Source organism: Ovis aries, chromosome X (assembly GCF_016772045.2).
Source record: "Ovis aries strain OAR_USU_Benz2616 breed Rambouillet chromosome X, ARS-UI_Ramb_v3.0, whole genome shotgun sequence".
Lineage (NCBI taxonomy): Eukaryota > Metazoa > Chordata > Mammalia > Artiodactyla > Bovidae > Ovis > Ovis aries.
In genome coordinates, this window is record NC_056080.1 from 140,835,139 (window position 1) to 140,854,888 (window position 19,750).

Genomic DNA, 19,750 nt, shown 5'->3' on the forward strand with positions numbered 1-19,750 from the left:
TGCTCTTTAGAATTTAACCAAATGAATGGAAAACCAATATCTACATAAAAACTTACACATGGAGGTTTATGGCAGCTTTAGGATAATTGCCCAAACTTGAAGGCAACCAAGATGTCTGTCAGTAGGTGAAAGAATAAACTGTGGCCTAAACAATGGAATATTATTCAGCATTATAAAGAAAGTCATTTTCTAACCATAAGAAAGGCAAGGAGGAAACTTATGGTGCATATTACTAGGTGAAAAAATCAATCTGAAAAGCCTACGTATTGTATGAACCCAACAATATGACATTATGGAAAAGGCAAAACTATGGAGACAGTAAGAGATCAGCTGTTGCCAGGGTATGAGAGAAGAAGGAATACATAGATAGAGCATGGAGGATTTTTAAGGAAGTAAAACTATTCTATATATTGTTGTAATAGTGGATATGTGCTATTATACATTTTTTTCCAAACCCAAAGACTGTACAGCACTAAGAACATACTCTAATGGGCAAACTATGGGTAATAATAATGGATCAATGTAGGCTCATCAATTGTAACAAGCACATGTTTCTGGTGTTGATTTGATAATGAGGGAAGCTATGTGTTTGTAGAGAAAGGGGATGTATGTGAACTCTTTGTTCTTTCTACTCAATTTTGCTATGAACCTAAAACTGCTCTACAAATAAAGTTTATTAAAATTTATGAGCAGATATCTCAGGTTCTCATGACATCTGGTTATGCTGCTTTATCACCTCTCCCTCAAACACATCTATTACTTTCTGAGGGGCTCCTTATGAGTAGTTAATGAGGAGGGAAAGGCACTGGGCCTGATTTACAGATGGAACTACAAGACACGTCAATACCACCTAGAAGGAATGGCTGTGAAAATCATTCGTGAAGGGAAATCCTTCCAGTAGACAGAATATTCAGAGATATATATGACTTTGTACATCAGTGGGAGGAGAGACGGCTTGAAGTATGGATCTATATCAATTCATGAGCAAAGACTAAAAGGTTGGTTAGGCATTTACAAATATCAGAATTGGGAAATTAGCAACAAAGAAATTACAGTAGGTGGGGAGTTGTTTGAAAAGACCTCTTCATATGAGCAATGACTGTGTAGATATTTGTAGCCTATGCAAATACTGAGGCTTCCCAGGTGGCACTAGTGGTAAAGAACCTGCCTGTCAACACAGGAGACATAAGAGATGCAGGTTTGATCCCCGGGTGGGGAAGATCCCCTGAAAGAGAGCATGACAACCCACTTCAGTATCTTCCCTGGAGAATCCCCATGGACAGAGGAGCCTGGCAGGCTACAGTCCATGAGGTTGCAAAAGAGTCGGACATAACTGAAGCTACTTAGCATGCACACACCAATGCAAATACCAACCAAAGGTCATTTATATCAAGAAAGCTCTCAATAGTCAAATGGAAAAGATGAATGGCTCTTTTCGTTAGTCAACCTCCTTTCCCAATCACCCTGATGCTTATTCAGTAGGTCCGTGGTGGCAGGGATAGAAACTATACATGGATTCAAAAATATGTTCTTTCCATTGCCAGAGCTGATCACCACTTTTGAGAGACTAACCTGCCCACCCCAGAGGTAAACTTTGAGCTCCAAATATGCTATCATTTCCAACAGACCAGCAGGCTCTCTGGTGTCCAACTGATTATAGTAGATAATCTTCTTATGGAGGAGGCAACACTTTGCCCTTCATGAGATAGACACATTATTTTAGATATAGATTTCCCTTCTCTGCCTGGAAAGATTGTGCCAGCACCATTATTCATGGACTTATAGAATGTCTGTATCAATTGCCATGGTATCCCACACAATATTATCTCTAGCTGGGGTATACATTTTAGAGCAATGGGCTCACATAGAGTGAATTGACTGGTTTTATTTTGTGCCTTGGGTTTCCCAGGTGGCTCAGTGGGTAAAGAATCTGCCTGCCAACGCAGGAGATGCAGGAGACCAGGGTTCAATCCCCAGGGCAAGAAGATCCCCTGAAGGAGGGCATGGCAACCCAATCCAGTATTCTTGCCTGGAGAATCATATGGACAGAGGAGCCTGGTGGGCTACAGTCTATAGGGTCACAAAGAATTGGGCATGACTGAAGTAACTGAACACACACCTACACACACACACATATTATGTGTCTTATGTCATCTGCTGAAGATTCATTTTTTTATGATGAATAGAAAAAAAAAAAACAGGCAAGTTTAAGATGCTGTCCTAAAGGATGCTAGTGTATGTCTCAAACCAGTGACCAATAAATGGTGAAATTTCTCCCATAACCAGGAACTAAGTGGTGGGTAGGAATGGCCTTCCTACAACTATAGTTTGTGATATACTTGAAGAATTTTAGCTTCCATTCCCACAATCTTTGGCTTGGTGGGCTTGAAAATCCTAGTGTATAAGGGAGGAATATTTCCACAAGGAAATAAGGTAATGATGGATGGCAAGCTGGAATTACTTTGTAGGCTTTTTTTTTCCCCCTTTTTTAGCTCTTTATGCTACTAAAGCAGGGCTTCCCCGGTGGCTCAGTGGTAAAGAATCCGCCTGCAGTGCAGGAGCTTCAGGAGATGAGGGGTTGATCCCTGGGTCAGGAAGATCCCCTGGAAGAGGGCCATGACAACAGACTCCAGTATTCTTGCCTGAAGAATCCCATGGATAGAGAAGACTGGTGGGCTACAGTCCATAGTGTCGCAGAGTCGGACACGACTGAAGTGACTTCACGACTGAAGTGACTTAGCTTGCACTGTACACAGGTCATTAAAGCAACATGCAAAGAAGGGAGTCATTGTATTGAACTAAGTAATTGATTCTAATTTTAGGAGGAACTTTAGTTGTTGCTATACAATGAGACAAAGAGGATTATGTTCAGAATCGGGGGCCTTGACAACTGGGAAAGGGAGTAACAAGAGGCAACCCCTCTTGTGTCTGTTACTTTGTCGCTCAATTGTCCACATCAACTGAAAACTGCAACAACCCAACAAAGTCAGGGCCATAGGATTCAGAATGAAGGAATGAAGGTTTGTTACATCCAACTAGGTAAGGAACCTCATCCATTCAGGTGCTGACAGAGGGTAAGGCAACCAGGGAATGGGAGAGGAAAGGCAGCTGTGGTTACCAACTATGCTTTTCGTTCCTTTTAAACTTTTCCCCTGCTCTCCATCACTATTTTAATGAACAGTAGTGGCTAATACTTTACTGGCAGTATGATCGAAATGATACCACCTTGCAGTGATATGGTAGCTTCTGTAACTTCATGCAACTCCTTGGGTGGAGACATGAAATTTTTACTCAGATGAAGGACAAGAATGGATGCTGAGGTGTGAAAGAGGTTTATGGTGCTAATTATGGGCCTCCCTCATAGCTCAGTTGGTAAATCATCTGCCTGCAATGCAGGAGACCTGGGTTTGATTCCTGGGTTAGGAAGCTACCCTGCAGAATGAAATGGTAACCCACTCCAGTACTCTTGCCTGGAGAACGCCATGGTCAGAGGAGCCTGGCAGGCTACAGTCCACGGGATCACAAGAGTTGGATACAACTTAGCGACTAAACCACCACCAGTGATGATTAGCTTTCATTTGACCCTCCAGCTCTTCTCTCTACCCTTTTTCAACTGACTTGGTGCCCCAGGAGGCTAACCTATGTTGGACTATATTGACAAGATCCCATGACTTCTGATTTCCAGTCAGGTAGAGCTAGTGTGGAATCAGAACAGGAGATCAGAAAGAAAGACAAAGTGAGATCAGGGAATTTGTTCTCTGAAATGTCAGATCAGGCTGACTGTGACCAGGCTCAATCCAAGGTAGTCTTATATACACAACTGTTACCTCTTCAGGTCTAGAAGTTGTAACAACCCATTATGACTAGCCCTAGGTTACCACACTATCTCATATGGTTCTCCTACATTCTGCCAACACTTTTGTAAATAATTCTTCTATAAATAAACCCTTCTATTAAAAAGTTTTTTTAAAACAAATTTATTTGAGTATAGTTGCTTTACTATGTTGTGTTATTTTCTACTGTGCAGCAAAGTGAAATAGCTAACATATACAAATACCCTCTTAAAAAAAAATCCTTCCCATTCAGGCCAACACAGAACGTTGAGTAGAGTTCCCTGTACAGTACTGTACGTTATCATTAGTTATATATTTTATTCATACTATCAATAGTTAATTCTAATTTCCCAATCCATTGCATTCCCCTCTTTCCACTTGGTATCCATATATTTGTTCTCTACATCTGTGTCTCTATTCCTGCTTTGTAATTTTACAATATTTTTCTCTTTCTGACTTGCTTCACTCTATAAGACAATCCATTCACATCACTGCAAATGACCCAATTTTGTTCCTTTTCATGGCCAAGTAATATTCCATTGTATATGTATATCACATCTTCTTTATCCATTTCTCTGTTGATGGACATTTACGCTGTTTCCATGCCCTGGCTATTGTAAATTGTGCTGCAATGAACATTGGGGTGCATGTGTGTCTTGTTGAATTATGTTTTTTTTTCTTGGTGTATGCCCAGTAGTGGAATTGGTGGGTCACATAGTAGTTTTATTTTTATTTTTTTAAGGAATCTCCATACTATTCTCCATAGTGGCTGTATGAACTTACATTCCCACCAGCAGTGCAAGAAGGTTGCCTTTTCTCCACACCCTCTCCACGTTTTATTGTTTGTAGATTTTTTGATAATGACCATTCTGACAGGTGTGAGGTGATATCTCATTGTAGTTTTGAGTTGCATTCCTCTAATAATTAGTGATTTTGAGCATGTGACTCTTGGCTATGTATATGTCTTCTTTGGAGAAATGTCTATGTAGGTTTTGCACCAATGTTTGATTGGATCATCTATTGTTTTGATATTGAGTTGCACGAGCTGTTTGCATACTATAGAGATTGATCCTTTGTTGCTTCTTTCCAAATATTTTCTCCAATTGTGAGGATTGTCTTTTTGTTGTTTATGGTTTTCTTTGCTATGCAAAAGCTCTGAAGTTTAACTAAGTTCCATTTGCCTATTTTTGTTTTCATTCTCATTACCCTAAGAGGTGAGTCAGAAAAGATCTTGCTGTAATTTATGTCAAAGAGTATTCTGCATATGTTTTCCTCTAAGAATTTTAGAGTGTCTGGACTTAAATTTAGGTTTTTAATTCATTTTGAGTTTATTTTTGTCTGTGGTGTTAGGGAGAGTTCTAATTTCACTCTTACATGTAGCTGTCCAGTTTTCCCAGCACCACTTATTGAGGACGTTGTCTTTTCTCCATTGTATATCCTTGCCTCCTTTGTCATAGATTAGGTAACTATAGGTGCATGGGTTTATCTCTGGGCTTTCTATTCTGTACCATTGAACTATATTTTTGTTTTTGTGCCAATATCATACTGTCTTGAGTACTGTAGCCCTGTAGTATAGTCTGAAGTCAGGAAGCCTGATTCTTCCAGATCTGTTATTTTTCTTTTTTTCCTCAAGATTGCTTTGTCTGTTCAGGATTTTTTGCATTTCCATATGAATTGTGAATTTTTTTGTTCTAGTTCTCTGAAAAATACCATTGGTGGTTTTGTAGGGATTGCATTGAATATGTGGACTGCCTTAGATAGTACAGTCATTTTCACAATATTGATTCTTCCAATCCAAGAATATGGCATATTTCTCCATCTGTATGTGTCATCTTTGATTCCTTTCATCAATGTCTTATAGTTTTCTGTATATAGGCATTTTGTCTCCTTAGGTAGGTTTATTCCTAGGTATTCTATTCTTTTTGTTGCAATGGTGAATGGAATTGTTTCTTTAATTTCGCTTTATGATTTTCATTGTTAGTATCTAGGAATGCAAGGTATTTCTGTGCATTAATTTTATATCTTGTGACCTTACTATATTCATTGATTAGCTCTAGTAATTTTCTGGTGGCCTCTTTACGGTTTTCTAGGTTTGGTATCATGTCATCTGCAAACAATGAGTTTTAGTTTTACTTTTTCTTTTCTAATCTGAATTGCTTTTACTTCTTTTTCTTCTTTGATTGACATATCTGGAACCTCCAAAACTAAAACAATAATAATAAAATAAACCCTTTTAAATTATCCTAAATTGTGTGTGCATTCTGTTAAATGACTAGATCTGTGATTGATACAATCCCCTGGGCAGTGCTCTTGGTAGAGTCTACTATCTATGGTTGGGTGAGTACAAGCCAGATATCTATGTGAAGTGAAAGCTGCTCAGTCGTGTCTGACTTTTTGCCACCCCATGGACTGTACAACCCATGGAATTCTCCAGGCCAGAATACTGGAGTGGGTAATTGTTCCCTTCTCCAGGGGATCTTCCCAACCCTAGGATTGAACCCAGGCCTCCTGCGTTGCAGGCAAATTCCTTACCAGCTGAGTCACAAGGGGCGCCCATGAATACTGAAGTGGGTAGCCTATCCCTTCTCCAGCGGATTTTCCCTACCCAGGAATCAAACCGGGGTCTCCTGCTTTGGAGGTGGATTCTTTACCAACTGAGCTATCAGGCTATCAGATATGTAGAGTCAGTTTATAAAATTTTTATGCACATATATGTATATATATATATATATATATAGCAATTGATTTTTGTCTCGTTACTTAATTGCAATTATCTTTTAGAATTTGATTGTTAAATATTTATTCAATATTACATAGGACTATTGGGCCTATAGACATCATTCATATGGGATTCTTGGTTAGGTCTAAAAATACACAGCCATCATGGTTCAGCAGACATTAAATGACTGCTTAATGACATATATATATATAGCTTCACACCTGATGGGTTGATATTCATATTTATATCTTGTTTTATGCACTGACATATTATTGAGATTGCTTTGAGTTACACAACATCATGTATTTTATTCAGTGCTTTCCATCCTGTTCATTTGTGATAGGTGTAAGGGTAATATGGTTCTTCACTTTCTATTAAGTTTTCTGTACTTACAAATCTTTATCTGAGTAAAGAGGCTATAATAAAGGGAAACATATTTCTCTGGATTATATCTGAAGAAGATTGATCTATAAAATTAATACTCTGAATGTTGGGATAAGGACCAAATAATGTACATTTTAAAAAATAGGTAAACAAATAGAATAAAGATTACATTTTTGGGTGGATGGGTTGAAACTGAGATATACTGATAACAAAATAATTAAGTTGCTCTGGGTCACTGAAGACAGAAAGAGGATTATAATTACCTCTGTGAAAGAAGAAAATCTGTTTCATGCAGAGAAGACATGAGAAAATGAGATCTTAAAAATACAGGGAATTTATTTTAATATTTGCACTTTGGTGATGTATTGATGTAGATACATACACACATACATAAAGGAAGGGAGTGTTAAGAATATAAGAATTGGGAGGCAGTAAGGTGCTATACTGGGATGCAAAGGGTATCTGTTACTTTTGAAATGGAAAAGATAGTAGTGGTTGAAAAGCTGGAGAGTCTTAAAGCCTAAATATTATATGGATTAACTCATTTAACTGTAGGGCTGCCGTGAGGCAGGCGGTCTTCAAGGCCTGCATTTCTACACTGTACTGTCTCCAAATTTGGCATTAAGTTTTTGCACTTAAGTTGGCAAATAAAGTTTATGGTAAAAACTGCAATATATTAATCAAAACTACTAAGTTTTACCAAGCTCCTGTTTCATAGCATTTAATGTCAATTATATAATAACTATGCCTAGGTGAAATGATTGGCAGTAAAATGATTGGCTTAGGTTCTGAATTGGGATGAGAAGAAGGTAGTCTCATGGCTACAACAGACAGCTGTAACTGTGTATAGGAAAGATTTAGAAATACTCATATGAAAAGGGATTTTCAAGTCTGGAAACAACGAAAGACATAAGTAATTATTTTAAATATATACAAAAATAATACTGCCATGAAGTTGGGGAGGAGAAAATACAAAGTTCCTTCGGTGGAAGACTTAATTGATATAGTAGCCCTTCGGAGAATGTGGGGTGGGGGGTCCTTTCGACAGACTACGTATTTTAATTCTGTAAAAGGTTGATACAATGCTGTCAAAGGAAATGAGAAAGGGAACAGGGTTCATAACCTTTATTTTTTCAAAACCTTTAATTTTTAGTATCAACTAAATTTTTTGAAGATATCCTTTAAAATTATTCCCATGAAACAGGCTTTTCCTGAAAGTACTACATATAATCAGACTCCATAAGTAAAGTAGTAAATGAAAGAATACTTTCCTGAGTTGTCAGCATCCTTATCTAAAACTCTTTGATGCAATTCCACAGAACCTAAAAATATCAGGGAATAATCTGAATGCTGGGAATACTAACCTCATAGTCTGCAGGCCTGTCACAGAGTGGGATGTACAAACCAAATGCAGAGACTCTCAATCCACCCAGGTTTTTCTCCACATGCAGAGAATAACCTGGATTTTACAAGATGATATTTTAACCAGTTATTCTTAGATAGTACTATAGCTAAAAACATTTGATTGATACTTTTTAAAAAAATCAAGTTCATATAAATATTTGATGACTTAATATGACTATTTTAATTGATACAAATGGTTATTTTAATGATGAGTAATTTAGTTTCTAATCTATTTATATTTCATAAGTTTCCAAGAGCTATAGAATTTTGAATTCTCAGTAAGATAGCAAAATGGGTGATGAATTTTTCAGTATACAAAGTAATTCTATAAATTTATGTTAGCTTAAATTCAAGGAAAAATAAAAGTTTTATTTTCTCCAAATGGGAAATAAGATACTAAAAATAACTAGCAATAAAATGATTTATCATAGAAATATTCTTAATTTTTATAAACAACTTCTGAGAAAAGATATCTAAAAATATCATTTATAAGAGTTCTTGATTATACCATTCATAGTAGTTTATTGGAAGAAATATTAGCATATTCAAGATGTCCTAAAACAGTTCTGCTCTTGGCAAGTTTCTGAGCACAAAATCATACTCATGGTGTGTTAATATTATCAGCCTTCATCATAAAAATTGATCCAATTTATTATGAATACCTATTTGAGCATTTCTACATCCAGAAAATATAATTCGGCAAATAGCTTGCTGTATAATCAGGATTTCAAAGAAGTGCAAGTTACAACAAAGGAAACTATAAGCAAGGTGAAAAGACAGCCTTCAGAATGGGAGGAAATAATAGCAAAGGAAGCAATGGACAAATAATTAATCTCAAAAATATACAAGCAACTCCTGCAGCTCAATTCCAGAAAAGTAAATGACCCAATCAAAAAATGGGCCAAAGAACTAAACTGACAGTTCTCCAAAGAAGACATACAGATGGCTAACAAACACATGAAAAGATGCTCAACATCACTCATTATCAGAGAAATGCAAATCAAAACCACAATGAGGTGCCATTTCACACCAGTCAGAATGGCTGCTATCCAAAAGTCTACAAGCAATAAATGCTGGAGAGGGTGTGGAGAAAAGGGAACCCTCTTACACTGTTGGTGGGAATGCAAACTAGTACAGCCACTATGGAGAACAGTGTGGAGATTCCTTAAAAACTGGAAATAGAACTGCCTTATGACTCAGCAATCCCACCGCTGGGCATACACACCAAGGAACCCAGAATTGAAAGAGACACGTGTACCCCAATGTTCATCACAGCAGTGTTTATAATAGCCAGGACATGGAAGCAACCTAGAGACGTCCATCAGCAGACGATTGGATAAGAAAGCAGTGGTACATATACACAATGGAATATTACTTGGCCATTAAAAAGAACACATTTGAATCAGTTCTAATGAGGTGGATGAAACTGGAGCCTATTATACAGAGTGAAGCAAGCCAGAAAGAAAAACACCAATACAGTATACTAACACATATATATGGAATTTAGAAAGATGGTAATGATAACCCTGTATGCGAGACAGCAAAAGAGACACAGATGTATAGAACAGTCTTTTGTACTCTGTGAGAGAGGGTGAGGGTAGGATGATTTGGGAGAATGGCATTGAAACATGTATATTATCATATGTGAAATGAATCACCAGTCCAGGTTTGATGCATGATACAGGATGCTCAGGGCTGGTGCACTGGGATGACCCATTGGGATGGGATGGGGAGGGAAGTGGGAGGGGGGTTCAGGATGGGGAACACATGTACATCCATGGTGGATTAATGTCAATGTATCACAAAACCAATACAATATTGTAAAGTAATTAGCCTCCAATTAAAATAAATGAATTTATATATAAAAGAAAAGAAGTGCAAGTTAGCACTATTCACAATAGTCAATACATGAAAACAATCTAAATGTGCATCAATAGATGAATGGATAAAGATATAGTACAAATACACAAAGGAATATTATTCAGCCATTAAAAATAAAATATTGCCATTTGCAGCAACATGGATGGACCTAGAGTTTCTCATACTAAGTAAAGTAAGTTTAAAGAGAAAGGCACATATAATATGCTATTATTTACATGTACAATCTAAAATATGACACAAATGAACCCATCTCTGAAACAGAAACAGAATCATGGACATAGAGAACAGACTGGTGGTTGTCAAGGAATAGAGGGTTGGGGGATGGATGGAGTGGGAGGTTGGGATTAGCAGACGCAAACTTTTATGTAAAGAATGGATAAATAACAAGGTGCTACTGTATAGGACAGAGAACTATTTTCAATATCTTATAATAAACCGTAATGGAAAATAATTAAAAAATAAAGAAAAATAAAGATGTGCAAGTCAGATTAATTATGCCCAGTATACCTATGTATGGAAAGTGGTGTTTCCCTTTGTTCTAGTAGAAATTTGGTAAGATGCACTAGATTTTCTTTCATTTTATGAACCTTGAAAATATTATACTAAGTGAAAAAAGCCACCTACCAAAGACCACATATTGTATAATTTCATTTAAATGACATCTATAGAAACAGAAAGTATGTGGAGGCTCAAGGGTAATGAGGAGGTAGGATTTCTTTTTTGAAGTGATTAAAACGTCCTAATGGATTGTGGTTATCTTTGTATATATCTGTGAGTATACTAAACACAACACTGAATTACATATTTTTAAATATGGATTTTATGACACATGAATTATCTCAATAAGCCATTTACAAACTGAGTCAGGGAGCAGATACATAGCAATGGTACACTGGATTTATTCAGACTCTCATTTGCCCAAGGGCTTTACCAGCTAATTCAATTTAATGAAAGTTATGAGGCACCTATCATATGCAAAATACTGTGCACCATCATTGCAAGAGATAAAAGATGAAACAGCCTCTACTTTTCAGGAGACTACAATGAAGAAATGAAAATGATGATATAATAATAAAATAATGGTAATGATGATGATGTTAGGAAGAGAAGGAAAGAAGTAGCATTCACTGAGTATTTGCTATGTCCCCAAAACTGTATTAAATGCTTTAAATGTTATTTATCTAATTCTCATAGCAGTCACAGAGACAGATGTTGTTTTTCTGCTTTTGTTTCTGAAGAAACACACATAATAGGTGAACTAACTTACTTAGGGTCACATATCAAGAAACGGCAGGGTGAGAATTTTAAACTAGTAGTTATCCAAGAGCCAACGCTCTTAATAACCTGAGCCTGCATATGCAAAATACATAATACAACATTTTATAGAACTAACACCAAAAAAATATTTCCCTTTTATCACAGAGGATTGGAATGCAAAAGTAAGAAGTCGAGAGATATCTGGAAAACAGGCAAGTTTGGCCTTGGAGTACAAAATGAAGCAGAGCAAAGGCTAAGAGGGTTTTGTCAAGAGAACCCACTGGTCATAGCAAGCACCTGCTTACAACAACACAGGAGATGACTCTACACATGGACATCACTCAATATCAAAATCAGATTGATTATGCTCTTTGTAGTCAAAGATGAAGAAACTAAAAAACAAGACCAGGAGCTGATTGTGGCTCAGATCATGAGCTCCTTATTGCAAAATTCAGGCTTAAATTGAAGAACATAGAGAAAACTATGAGGTCATTCAGGTATGAGTTAAATAAAATCCTGTATGATTATAGAGTGGAGATGATGACTAGATTCAAGGAATCAGATCTGGTAGACAGAGTGCCTAAAGAACTATGGATAGAGGTTCATAACATTGTACAGGAGGCGGTGAACAACAACAACAAATCCCAAAGAAAAACAAATGCAAGAAGGCAAAGTGGTTGTCTGAGGAGGCTCTACAACTAGCGAAAGGAAGAAGAAAAGCAAAAGGCAAGGGAGACAGGGAAAGATATACCCAATTGAATCCAGAGTTCCAGAGAATAGCAAGGAGAGACAAGAAGGCCAACTTAAATGAACAATGCAAAGAAATAGAGGAAAACAAAAGATATGGGACAGACTAGGGATTTCTTCAAGAAAATTGAAGATATCAAGAACATTTCATGAAAGAAGAAGAGATTAAGAGTTGGCAAGCATACACAGAAGTACTATACACAAAAGGTCTTAATGACCTGGATAACCACAATGGTATGATCACTCACCTAGAGCCAGAGATTTGGAGTGTGAAGTCAAGTGGGCCTTAGGAAGCATTACTACAAACAAAGCTAGTGGAGGTGATGGAACTCCAACTGATCTATTTCAAATCATAAAAGATGATGTTAAACTGCTGTACTCTATGTCTGTAAATTTGGAAAACTCAGCAGGGGTCATAGGACTGGAAAAGATCAGTTTTCATTCCAATCCCAAAGAAGGGTAGTGCCAAAAAATGTTCCAACTACCATACAATTGCATTAATTTAACATTCTAGTAAGGTTATGCTCAAAATCCTTCTACCTAGGCTTCAGCAGTATGTGAAGCCAGAAATTCCAGATGTATAAGCTGGGTTTAAAAGAGACAGAGGAACCAGACATTAAATTACCAACATCTGTTGCATAATGAAGAAATCAAGGAAATTCCAAAAAAAAATACTTCCCTCTTCTTCATTGACTATACTAAACCTTTGACTGTGTGGATCACAACAAGCTAGAAAATTCTTAAAGAGAGGAGAATACCAGACCACCTTACCTGTCTCCTGAGAAACCTGTATGCAGGTAAAGAAGCAACAGTTAGAACTAGACATGGAACAACTGACTGGTTCAAAATTGGGAAGGAGGTAAGACAAGGCTGTATATTGTCACCCTGCTTATTTAACTTATTTGCAGAGTACATCATGTGAAATGCTGGGCTGGATGAAGCACAAGCTGGAATCAAGACTGCCAGGAGAAATATCAATAACTTCAGATATGCAGAGGATACCACCCTTATGGCAGAAAGCAAAGAGGAACTGAAGAGACTCTTGATGAGAGTGAAATAGGAGAGTGAAAAAGCTGGCTGGAAACCAACATTCAAAAGACTAAGATCATGATATCTGGTCCCATTACTTCACAGCAAATAGAAGGGGAAAAATTGGAAGGAATGACAGATTTTATTTTCTTGGGCTCCAAAATCACTGCAGACAGTGACTGCAGCCATGAAATTTAAAGACTTGCTGTTGGGAAGGAAAGCTATGACAAACCTAGATAGTATATTTAAAAGCAGAGACATCACTTCGGTGAGAAAGGTCTGTATAATCAAAGTGAAAGTGAAAGTCACTTAGTCGTGTCTGACTCTTTGTGACCCCATAGACTATACAGTCCATGGAATTCTCCAGGCTAGAATATTGGAGTGGGTAGCTTTTCTCTTCTCCAGAGGATCTTGCCAACTTAGGGATCAGACCCAGGTCTCCCACATTGCAGGTGGATTCTTTACCAGCTGAGCCACAGGGAAGCCCAAGAATACAGGACTGGGTAGCCTATCTATTCTCCAGTGGATCTTCCCAACCCAGGAATCGAACCAGGGTCTCCTGCATTTCAGGTGAATTTTTTGCCAACTAAGTTATCAGGAAAGATTATATATAATCAAAGCTATGGTTTTTCCAGTAGTCATATACAGATGTGAGAGTTGGACCATAAGGAAGGCTGAGTGCTGAAGAATTGATATTTTTGAATGGTGATGCTGGAGAAAATTCTTGAGAGTCCCGTGGACTGCAAGGAGATCAAACCAACCAACTCTCAAGGAAATCAACCCTGAATATTTATTGGAAGGACTGAGGCTGAAGCTGAAGCTCCAGTACTCTGGCCATGTCATGCAAAAGTTGACTCATTGGAAAAGGCTCCGATATTGGGAATGATTGAAGGTAAAAGGAGAAGGGGGCAGCAGAGGATGAGATGGCTAGATAGCATCATTGACTCAAGGTACATACATTTTAACCAATTCCAGGAGATCATGGAGGACAGAGGAGCCTGGCAAGCTGTAGTCCATGAACTAGCAAAAAATCAGTCACGACTTAGTAACTGAACAACAACAAGAAAAAGGTAGATTGATGTATGTGTCATGAGAATCAAAAGTGACAGAGTCATTTGAAGAAAGAACACATCTTATTTGCAGCTCAAGTAGGACTAAGAAAACTAGTTCAGCTCTGAAGTACATAGGTATGCTTGAATGTTTGACTACAATTTTCATGAGTCATGAAGTAGCTTCAAACCTACATCACAAATTAAATACTTCTTTTTTCGGTAAAATAAATATGGTTAAACAGAAAATGATCACAGAACTACAATGTCAAAGGTGAACCTTTCTCAAAACAAATTTGTAATAGCCAAAGAAAGTATCACAAGATACAAAACCAGAACCACCAATTCTATTCATTCTCCTTATCTCCAATATAATCTTTATCTTCAGTCTGAGATCTTTTAATTTTTTCTTTTTCTGCTTGCAATTACATTCTTAATCTAGATTGTATTGATTCCCCCCATCTCTTGTCTACTTTCTTATTGACTTTCCCACTGCTTCTTATCCCACAAATTTACTTAAGTATTTTGTCTAAAGCTATTCTTATGAATCACATAGAGCACAATCCTAGTAACAGTTGTAGTGCTTTTCACATAAGGGATAACTTATTTAGCTTTTAGTCTGCAGGCAACATACTAAATGTTCACCTAAATCTACTTAGTCTATTGTCTTCTATTTATTTCCTTATCACTTTTTTTTTAACCATCATCTATACTTATATGTAAAAAAATAGCATCCCTATTCTTCATTGATTTCTATGAGTGCTTTAAAACTGCCTTCCAAAAACCTTTACTAGAAGATTGTTTTGGCCATAATCAGAGGAATAATGAAGTAGTTTTACTTCCTAGACAGTTATCATTGCTGATAAGTGTGAAATATCCTAGGCCACCCTCTTCTTCAGTCATTACATAAAAACCAATGCAAATAAAATAACATTTCCTTCTGTTATGGCATAAATGATTACTTTTTAATCATTCTGCTGACTACATGAAGATGTGATAGAAATAAGTGAGGTATTTTATGTAAATAATGAAACAGATATTCTAGAGTTGTATGTTACTATTCAGAATACAATAGTTGATTGCTGCAGTAATGAAAAGGAAGACCCAAAAATCTCAGTGACTTAACACATAACAGTTTATTTCTCACACTCAAAACATTCACACCAAGTCCATCAGCTCTTCAGGGCAGGTCCCTTACAGAGACTTAGAGATACAGGTTGCATCCATCTTGTAGGTACACTATTTGGAGCACACTGCTTTCAGGTCCACATGACAGGTAAAGAGAGCTGGAGGGTCACACAAGACTTTTTACTGTACCGGTACTGAAATGAAACATCACTTTTGTTAACAATCTCTCTGTAATCCCTCTGCTAGAAGTAATAAATGACATTGCCTAACTACAAGGGGCTGGGAAGTGAATGCGAGCCCATAGATATTTGATAGTTGTTAATGTCTTTGCCACATTCTACAAATAATACATGCTTTTTAATATTTCAATAAAAAATAATTTTTGAAAACTCTATATGGATAAAAATATCCCTTAAATATAATAGTTTTTATTGGCATATAGATATAGCTATGTTTTAGGAAACAGCTACAGTTATGAAGCTTCAGTTTGACCTAACAAGGCATTATAATGTTCCAATTATGTTACTGAGAGATTCTGATGTATACACTGCAAAAATTTGGGGAGTCAATATGATATTTATCTACCAGACGTTTTCTATCTTTATAATAATTTTACTTGTGATACAAGGGAGCTGACATAAAATCACCTACTTAAAAAAATAGCTATCTATTCTCTCCTCATGCCAAAATACTTTGTACATACGACATTACAATTAGCACATCCTCTGTAATGGGTGTTTTTAGGCATCAATTTATAATTCATATTGCTCTTATATAAAATACGTAAAGCAAAAATAAATTTCAACTTATTTCAGCTTAGTGGTAAACATGAATTGGCAACAAACTCCAAATCTTAGTAAAATGTGAAACAAACTATAATTTCCTAATTTAACTCCAATTTTAATTCAAATTAATGCTTAAGACAGCAAATGTTTAAACAGCATACTAAGATTTTGGCAGTAGTTTTATATAACAAGACATATAGCATACTAGAGGTCTGGCACTCAACTTGTTTACAGTAAACCAGCTTCAATATGAAGGCATTAAATATTTTTTATAACCTTCTTTTTACATGCTAAATATTTTGGAAAGTATGCAATCAAACACAGTAATAAAATTAATATAGTAAAATTAGTAAATTAAAAACTTGAAACTTGTACCGTAGGCATAAATCATATTAAAAAAGGATTACTGATTATATAGAACATCCCTGGATAATCAAAACTTAATAGCATAAAACATGCAGAACATTTCAGGATAAAGATTTATTAATAAAAAAAATACCAGGTCTATTTAAAATGATTCTCCTCCAAAGGATATCAAAGTTAATTCAAATCATGTAACACTCTAACACTAAATATTATTCAGTACTGTTGAAGTGGAGGTAAGTTTTATAAAACTGGGGTTTTACATATACAGTAAGTTGCTGTCTTTCTTGTTCATGTGAAGCAGCATACATTACTAAATAAGAAGAGAATGGCTGCTGCACTAGCAAAAATAGGATGTATAAGTATCAAAGGCACACTATTCAGCTCGCCAAAGTGATAGCAAACTATTTTCCCCTCACAAGCCCTTTCCCCATGTAAACAAAAGTTTATTATGGAGAAAAGAAAAATAAACTAAATTTTACTCTTCAAACATAAATATTTTGAGACATTAATGTTAAGTCTATGCTTCAAAAAGGTATTGTTGCCTGGATATTTCTGAATACATTTTAAAGATGTATCCAAATTAGATACTTTTGACATTAGATACATTGTTTGGTCAGAATTATTTATCATCTAAAACATTTAATTTAATTCTAAACATTTTAACCACTAGCATGACAACACGATTTTAGCTCTCAGAGAAACTAGCCAGTGTAGGGAAAAACACGTAAACAAAACAAAACCCTACATTTAAGCTGCAGGCAACAATTAAGGCCCTTTCTGGCACAGTGGCATTTGACTGGCAACAAAGTCCAGGAATAATTCTACTAACACAGGAGAACTCATGCATTTTGGTAAATATGCTATAACACTCACAGTTGAATTTTCCTATAGACCTTCCTTGCTTTTTTCAACAGGTAAATCTTCCTTTTTTTTTTTTTTTTTCTTCATACTATCCTGATTTGTGACTTGAACCTGATTTCTTTTTCTTCTTCTTACTATGTTTTTTGTGCTGTTTCTTCTTCTTCTTCTTCTTTGCTTTTTCTGTTGTTTTTTCTTGCTCTTCACGTCTTCTCTTCTTTTTTGCTTGCATCTCTTCTTCATAATCTGATTCTGATGAGGACTCCAATGATAAAGGTTTATCCTCAGAACAAGTCTTCTTTCTTTTTTTGCTGAGACTTCTAATACACTTTTCTTTCTCTGTTTCATCCTTTGACTTCTTTTTCTTTTTTACAGATTCCTTGCTCTCTGATTCAGAATCACATGGAGAACTTTCTGATGATTTGTATGAATCGTTCTTCTTTTTCTTTCTCTTTTTTCCTTGTTTCTTTTCCTCATCTTCGGAATCTGGAGAACTGCTTGAAGAATCAGTGCTTGATGAAGAAGAAGATGAAGACCGACAAGATTTCTTCTTTTTCTTTTTCTTTCTGTCTCTTTTTTTGGATAAGCTCTCATTTCCACTTAATAATTTCTCTCTGCTTTTTTCTAGTTCCTTCTTCCAGTTCTCATTCATTTTTTCTTCAAATTCAGCTAATGCCTTGGAGCCTTTCTTTTTATTTTCTAATTGTTTCTTCACTTCTTCCCAGGTAGGCCTTGGTCGATTCAGATAATCTTGTATTGTTGGGCCTGCAGATTGAGATGGGCCCCTCCATCTGGCCATTGCTATAGGATTCATATAGGCCACCCGATTGTCCCGCTTACCCATGGTGCCTGATGGTTCCCAGAGCAGACTCTCAGTTGCTAAAGAGAATAAAGATAGACACCCTCCTTAAATTCTTCATCTGCTGGTATACCAAGAAGGTTCCATTCTGTGAGAGAAGCAGATGGAATGATTACAAAACGCCTTTAATATAAGACAAAGTAAGCACATAAGTTTAATTGTTCATTGTTTATCACATAGTATGGTAAAAAGATTTACAAAATCTTAGAGTTTCAGAAAAAAATAATATATACACAAAATTTTTACATGCTTTAGACATTGTGGTATAAATATAAAATAAATTGTTTTTCATATCTCATGTAGGGTTCTATTATCTAAATTTTAAATAACTTTATTTTTATATTATATGGTACTTACCTTTTTTCTTTCTTTCATTCTGCCTTATATGGTATAATGAAAGAGAAATTTCTGTAGCCAAATAATATACCAGGCAGACCTTCCTCATTTTAGTAGAGTGCAACACAATCCATTCCTTTCTTTGACAGAAACCTAGGAGTCATGCCTGAAAATCCTTCTCCCTCAATTCACATATCCAATTCATTAATAAATTTTGCTGCTTAAACCCCCACAACAAGAGGTCTCATGTTTGTTCACTTCTCTTCAAATATGCTGTCATCAAAATAGTGCAGGTACTGTCACCTGTCGTTGGATTATTAATCTCTATTAGATGCCAGGGACTGCTCAGTGTTGTGCAGTGGATAATCTTATTCAGTCTCTAGACTAATCTAGAGGTTAGTCATAGATCAACGTTCTATGAAGATGATCCCGTTATTATCCTATGATACAAATGAAAAAACTGAAGCTTAGAGAGTTTGAGTAACTTGCATAAAGTGACATAATAAATGGCAAATGGTAAAACCAGGATTTAAATCAAGGCAGCATGAGGGCAAACCCTGCACACTTAGCACAACATTATATTGCCTCTTGATATCAACTTCTTGACAGCCCTATTTTTTGCCCTTATTCTCTTCCCTTTCAGTACCACACTGAAATCAGAAGGATTTTAAGATAATCTAGTCGCTTTATACTTCAATGAAAATCAATCCAAATTCCTATAAAGATCCAATACAATCTGTCCTACTTATAGCTCTTACATTTCAACAGTTTTCTCAATTCTATCTTTTTCAGTTTTCTCTTGGTTTCTGAAACATGCTAAGCTTCAAGCTTAGCCACCTTAGCCAGTTTTAGCTCATCTTCAGATCTAAGTTTAAAGTCAGTTCCTCAGAAAGGCAACTATTAGGTTGAACTATATAAAATCACCAATTACGTGGAACAAAAATACTCAAATACTAGCAATTTCACATGGGTCAACCTTATACTATGTTGCTTCTGTATCTATCCCTTACACTCATTATTCTGTATAACAGTTTCTTGCCTCTTTTATTCATAGCACTTAAAAAACTGATGATTATTTTCTTTATCTATTTGAATGTGTATTTGTGTGTGTGTAT

General features: G+C 36.1%; 1 protein-coding gene across 11 annotated transcripts in view; it reads right to left on the reverse strand.

Moving 5' to 3' along the window:
* Window positions 1-15,416: 15,416 nt before the first annotated feature.
* FAM133A (family with sequence similarity 133 member A) overlaps window positions 15,417-19,750 on the reverse strand; it is a 40,456-nt gene continuing 36,122 nt past the window's right edge. For 9 of the 11 annotated variants that reach the window (XM_027962932.3, XM_027962927.3, XM_027962931.3 and 6 more), the window contains one exon: window positions 15,417-18,387. In XM_027962932.3, the coding sequence (XP_027818733.1) occupies window positions 17,532-18,284 (753 nt within the window). In that variant the 5' untranslated portion in view covers window positions 18,285-18,387 and the 3' untranslated portion in view covers window positions 15,417-17,531. The remainder of the gene's footprint in view (window positions 18,388-19,750) is intronic. The other 2 variants (XR_006058216.2, XR_006058217.2) reach the window with 1 other exon arrangement.